This window comes from Cebus imitator, unplaced genomic scaffold, assembly GCF_001604975.1.
Source record: "Cebus imitator isolate Cc_AM_T3 unplaced genomic scaffold, Cebus_imitator-1.0 Scaffold125, whole genome shotgun sequence".
Lineage (NCBI taxonomy): Eukaryota > Metazoa > Chordata > Mammalia > Primates > Cebidae > Cebus > Cebus imitator.
Window position 1 is genome coordinate 3043006 of NW_016107440.1, and position 6727 is coordinate 3049732.

General features: G+C 41.3%; 1 protein-coding gene across 1 annotated transcript in view; it reads right to left on the minus strand.

The window, feature by feature from the left end:
* The window catches only part of KIF13B (kinesin family member 13B), a 187714-nt gene that overhangs the window by 98355 nt on the left and 82632 nt on the right, over nucleotides 1–6727 (minus strand). Inside the window, exons 11-12 of the mRNA XM_037742659.1 lie at nucleotides 2773–2985; nucleotides 1365–1475 (exon numbers count right to left, since the gene is read on the minus strand). Coding sequence (XP_037598587.1) covers nucleotides 1365–1475; nucleotides 2773–2985 — 324 coding nt within the window. The remainder of the gene's footprint in view (nucleotides 1–1364; nucleotides 1476–2772; nucleotides 2986–6727) is intronic.

Genomic DNA, 6727 nt, shown 5'->3' on the forward strand with positions numbered 1-6727 from the left:
ACTGAGTGAAAACAGATGGAGCAAGTTCTGTATATTCTCTAATACAAGAAACAGTTTAAAACATCAGGGAATTTTAACTTAGAAATGGAAGCGCAAGAGGCAGAGAGATGACTTTAAACAGATGAACAACTTGGGTAATAACAGTCCCTATCTTGGAAGACTACTGAGAGGATTACATAAAGTGCTGTAGTTGAAAGTGCTTAGCATAGGGCTCAATACCTAAGTGTATCCAATAAAGGATGGCTTTACTGTCTTCATCAGTTACTGTGTATGGGTAGGACACTTACTCTCTTCGCTATAGAAGAACAAACTAGGGCCAGTGAGTAGAAATCAAAGGAAAAAAGGCTGATTCAGTCGCTGCTATTGTTCACCAAGAGCCTGTTAGATAGAGTCCCGAGCTTCACATTACCGTATATATTTCTAAAATAGAAGTTGTATAATCATGAAACAGAAAAGCCACAGTGTAAATCTAGAATTAGGTAGACAGACTTTTTCTCCCAATGCTAAACTAGATCTTCCTAGACTGACACTAATGTGCCCATCTTAAGATTTCTGTTTTTTTTTATTTTGAATGAAGTCTTGCTCTGCTGCCCAGCGTGGAGTACAGTGGTGCCATCTCAGCTCACTGCAACCTCTGCCTCCTGGGTTCAAGTGATTCTCCTGCCTCAGCCTCTCAGGTAGCTGGGACTACAGGTGTGCACCACCATACCCAGCTATTTTTTGTATTTTTAGTAGAGATGGGGTTTCACCATGTTGGCCAGGCTGGTCTCGAACTCCTGACCTCAGGTGATCCACCCATCTTGGCCTTCCAAAGTGCTGGGATTATAGGCGTGAAGCACCGTGCCTGGCCATTACCCTAAGATTTCGTAACTATCTCTGTTACTAGAAAACGGTGAGAGACAGTCACCTCAGATTTAGGAATTTCATGTTCTTTTCACTGAGTTTTCACATGAAACCAAGAAGTTCATGGCATAATATCTATTACCAGTATTTTTTTTCTTGGCCACATGAACTAGATTGAGTAATTCTGTAATTTCAGGAAGTTCCTTAGGTCTCCAAAGCACTTAACAGAATGGGGTGTTAAGAGCCAGAGGCTACAAAGGAGTTATTTCATTTAATTTTTTAAAAAGATTACTGACACTAAAAAATTATTTCTTACATAAACAATCAAATAAAATTATATCCTGTTTATCCTTCAAGTTAATTTTACCAAGTACAGATTCTCTTAGCTCCAGATTGCTAATGATAGTGCGAGATTTGCCACCAGCCAAGCTGAAGATCAGAAAGGAAGCAGAAACACCATGTGTCCCACCGTGAAAACTGCCGTGAGGTTTCATGTGCTTCACCAGTCAGGAAACACGAACCTGTGCAATCTCCTCCGTCTTCCTTAATTTCTCCTCCCAGGTCACAGTCATTTCCTGGATTAGCTTCTCAGATTCTTCTAGCCGGTCCTTTAGCTCTGGAGATTTCATTGCCTACAAGCAAAACGTTTACTTCATGAAATGTCTGGACGATGCCCTGAAAAAAGGTGTGGCCAAATCTAAAAGGACAAAAGTGACAACCTGCCTCCTCTGGGCTGAACGTCATGCTGAGGTCTGATTATCTACCTGAACCATAATGACTGACCTTCCTGGGCTCAGCACCACAAATGTTCTGAGGACCACAGCCTCATCAAGTTATCCAAAATACACCCAAAAGGAAGACTTTTTCTTTTCTGCCACTTTATTGTGAACATACAATTACATTTAAGGATGCAAAAACAGAAAGCTACTAAGGAGTTATTTTTTAAATGCCAATAGGTTATACATCTTGACTCAGACACATGATTCATTCTAGCCGTTACTGATGACTTCAGGAATTGATCCACAGATATACAGACTAAATATGTACGTGCTGCAGACTGGATAGTGTTATTAATATCAAGGAGACAACAAAGTTTCTTCATGGACTGTAAAGTCATGCCTATAAAAACAGGATGAAATTCAACAGATAAAAATATGATCAAGATAATCATCTTGACCATGTCTCTTACTGATTTATTCCCACAAAACAGGTATGAAAAAGAAGGCGAACTCCAGAAATAGCCCCACAGTGCTGAGTAACTGTGGGAAGAGAAATGATAATGAAAGCAGGAATCCTGAACCTGATATTTCATTCTACTTTCCCAGGAGGATGAGCACTTGGGTTGCAAGTCAGAGTGGTGTGGGTTTTCAAATTTATTAAAGCAACGTTATCCATTATAGAATACACAGAAGACAGCTATAATAGAGTACCACTAAATACATGGGTACTTACTTCTACTATAAAATATTTTCTACAAACATAATTAACCCACAACTTGGAAATGCTAGATTATGAAGGTGTGGAAGACTCAAGATTTTCCTTCTGGCTTCTACCAGGTAACAAATGAGATTCAACAAAAATCCTTCTCTCCATCATTTTCTGCACAAAAATTAAATTACATACAAATGGTCTCCAGCATCTCTCTCTTCCTCTCCCTTATTCTATTATGCCTCTCTCTTTTGTCTGCCACCTGAATGGAAATGCAAACATTTTCCCAATTCTCTTTATCTGCTCCTGTTCAATCTTTTTAACATCTATAAGAACTCTTTGGATTCCTTTATTTATTACTCATCTCAAAGTTCTCTTGCTATAAGAAATTTACAAATTTTAAGTAGCGTCCTCCTCACTCACAGACCAGGGGAAGAAAATTCAAGCTCTCGGCTGGCTCCCCCTTCTGGACTCACAGGGACGCACAGTGGTGCATCGTACCTCTGCTTTGGTCAGCTGCTCTCGGAGTTTCTCAACTTCTTCCCGGAGATCCCGGATAATTCGGGCATTAGGGTCCTCATTCACCACAGCGTGGTTAACAATGTGCTTGGCTCGATCTGCATACCTCAGCGTTGAGAGGGTTTCATCGTAGTTATCAGCTGCAGGACTCACAGTAGCCACCATGGCGGTCTTACTGTTACCCCCAAGGCTGTCCTAAGGAGATAAAAGCAAGTTGAGTAGCATTTTAAAGTTGGAAGAACACATCATATGAGAAATGTGAAATCAGAAATGGTGAACAAATTTCGCCAGCTCAAACACGTTCAGCGACAGAGCTAGGGCTGAAAGGCAGGTGTACTGACTCGAGTACTGTGCTGTTTCTTCTCTGCCGGGCTATGCGATTAAAAAGAGGGAGTTTCGGCCTTTGATAAAGGCCGGGGAAAAGTCATGAAAAATACCTTTATTTCAGTTGCATAAAAATTAATTCTAAGTTAATGGGTCTTATTTTATAGGTAAGATGATATCACAAGAAAACAGACTACTCAGAATAAAAAAGGACTCCTTAAATGCCTCCAAAACCTTCCGTAGAGTAGCAAGGATGATACTTACTTGACAACCCCTTCCACCACCCTCTGTACTGGGAGTCTCTGTGAGTCCTAATGAAGGCTCAGAAAGTTGCTGTTACAAGCCACCAAGCACCTTGTAAAGTTTTTAAAACATAAGGTACAATTATGGTCTTAGAAAAACAAGTTAAACAAACTTCATTTTCTTCACACTGATAGTACATCAAAAGCTACTAAGGTTTTAAGTTCTAAATAAGCACTTCCACCATTCAGACAGTGGTCATAAGAAGACAGACTCTCTTCAAGAGGCTCAAACTGCTAAGTACAAACAGCTTTGGGGCCGACTAGCTTCCAACCAATTGAAAAGCTAGACTTGGGACATTAAGCCCACCAAGCTCTGCTGCACCACAGACAAGGCTGTCTATGGCTACCCTCCTGGTGCCCACACCCCGGTACCCTCCCCTTCCGCCGAGTGTGGCCAGGACTTATGCATCCGTCTCTAAGGAATGAAAGTGATGGCATGTCACTTGTAAGGGTAGATTTAAAGAAGATGGTGGCTTCTGTCTTGGGTGTTTTCCTTCACTCTGGGGGAAATGGGCTTCCATGAGTCAGACAACGGCCCTAGGAAGAGAGGCCCACAGCAGTCAGTTTGGAAGCAGATCTTCTGGACCCTGTCAACAACCATATAAGTGAGCAGACACCTCCCGACACCAGTCATGCCTTGAGATGATGACGACAGCAGCCCCCCATCCCCGACACTTTAATTACACCCAGGTCAGACATCCCGGCTAGAGCCACTTCGTTAAGCCGCATGCACCCAGAGTCCTGACCTATGGAAACCCTGAGACAATAAATGACTTGTTTCGAGCTATTCCATTCTGGGGGGGATCTGTTATAAGCAACAGATAAGTACTCATACACCAACCCAGGCTGAGATGAATCATCAAGGCAAACAGAAAGAGTGAATACTCTGCAGTAACAGAAAGTCACTGAATGACAGACTCTCAAGATTAGAGGAAACACTCCAACAGGCCAGGAACAGGGAATTCACCAGAGCATGAGAAAACAAACTACTTTGGGGCGGCATGAACCTATGGGCAACTCCTACTTGTGAAGATACAAAGCCTTTCCATTCTTATTACATCTAAAATGTGTTGGAACCATCTGTGATTTCCCCAGTATTTGTGCACAGACTTTATTTACTTAGGTCTCCATTTTTTGTGAGGTCAATTTATCACAGAGCCTGGTTTTATTGATGAGAAAACAGGTTTGTTCTGACAATGGAGGTTGATGTAGCACTCTGCCTAAAAATCCAGAACTGGTAAGTTGAACAATATCCTAGCCCGGCTGGATTCTGCCTTCAAGCCCAACATGATTTTCACTCCCCCATGGCTGCCCACAGTACATATTTGATAACACAGAGAAAGACCTGAGGATTAAGTAAGGTGACCTGACATCTTTTCAAATTACCTTGCCCTAGTTTCAGAAACAAAGTCATTCCTAAGGTTTTGCTAAAAGTTCAGGTATGACCACAGACAATATATCCCTTGTTCATATAACATTGCAAGTTCAGTTTTCCACAGAACACATAATTATATTGATGAAGAAAAAATAATTTAGTGCATGACACAGAAGGAGCTACATACAACTAATTTGGACTTTAGGAAGTCAAAGCCATGACTGTTTGCTTCACTCTCCCCTTCCAGACATTAATCTCACATAGCTGGTGCCCCAGATTTGGCAACTTTGAGAAAAATTTCACGAAGAGTCCCCTGCACATGAATGAAATTCAAATGTGATGCAACAAGAGCGCAGGAGTTCAATCTTATTGCAGTTTGGCTCGCCAGCAACATCACACTGCCCTCTGAGAACCACCACACTGTCAGCCCACGTCAACAGCAAATGCTATCAGTTGAAAGGGGATTTGTAACAATAATTACCAAAGGAGAAAAGCATGTATATTGTGCTTCAATTTATGCTGAGAAAAGGAAACCTGGCAAACAACAAATGCTTGATATTTTAAAAGCCCTTGTTCATGGAACAACAATACCCTTATGTTAAAAATGACCTCATGCCATCAGCAAAAAGGAAATCGCAACAAAAGAACTGGCACTCATTCAAGGAGAAAGTAGAAAGTGACTTGTTTACTCTGTAATTGTTTAATTAGGCAAATCAGACTAGGTTTGTCTCAAAGGTGGCAACTGCAAATTAAACAGATATAGGAAAGAATTTACTTTTGGAAGTCAGAATTTTTAAAAGCTGAAAGAACTCTATGAAGACATATAATCAAATTATTTCATTTTACAGATGAGAAAGTGAGACCCAGGAAAATAACAGATGTTTCAAAGGTCACAGAGCTGGTTCAGAACAAGGCTGAAATTACTCATGCATTCAACTCTTCCTGGAGCTCATCTGTCTAGGGTGAATGCAGGTAAGCAAACACTACATAATAGGAACTAGATGATAGGAATAAATACAATATGGTCTGAAACAAACAGCAGAGAGCGAAATCTTGAAAGGTTAAGGAAGACTCACAGAAACTGACACTGGAGACCCAAAGATAGAGAATAATTACCCAGGGAAAGGGAGAGGGGAGAGAAGGGAGGAGAGGCTGAAGAGATGGGAGGGGAAAGCATATTCCAAGTTAAATAAGAGTAAAGTCCTACAGGTAAGACAACACTCATCACTTAGCTAGAATTTGTAATACCAAGAGGCACAGGATGAACAATAAAAAGTCAAGGGGGTCAGCTCATGGAGAACCTTGTAAGTCACACACCATTAAAGAATTTGGACTCCATGGTTGGGCGTGGCGACTCGCACCTGTAATCCTAGCAGTTTGTGAGGCCGAGGCTGGAGGATCCCTTGAGTCCAGAAGTTCAAGACCAGCCTGGCCAACATAGTGAGACCCCATTTATACAGAAAAGGAAAAAAGAATTTGGACTTTATCCTAAGGGCCTATGGACAATTACTTAAGAGACTGAGGGTTAAGAATATTAATTTAGAAACATGTTCCAACCTAACCATGTAGAAAGGACTGGACTAAGAAATCTCAAGGGAAATGACTGTTATACAGACAACAGATGAAAATGGCCATCATTAGGGAGATGGTGGTAGGAATGAAAACAGGGGGATGAATTAGAAAGGTACTCATTATCTGAGCACTCATTACCAGATGTTACTTCATGTTAAGAGGCCCACATTTAGATGGTTATTCAGAGGACCAAAATTCATCTTAATGTGAAATAGTTCTCCACTGACCACTTAGCGAATGCGTACCCCTCATTTAATGGTTGTTCCATCCTCCCTGGGAGAAGAGCACTCACATCCATCCTGGACCAAATCACCAAGAAGAGCCGCAGCTTCTCTCATTCTCAGATGTTACACGCATTAAGAGC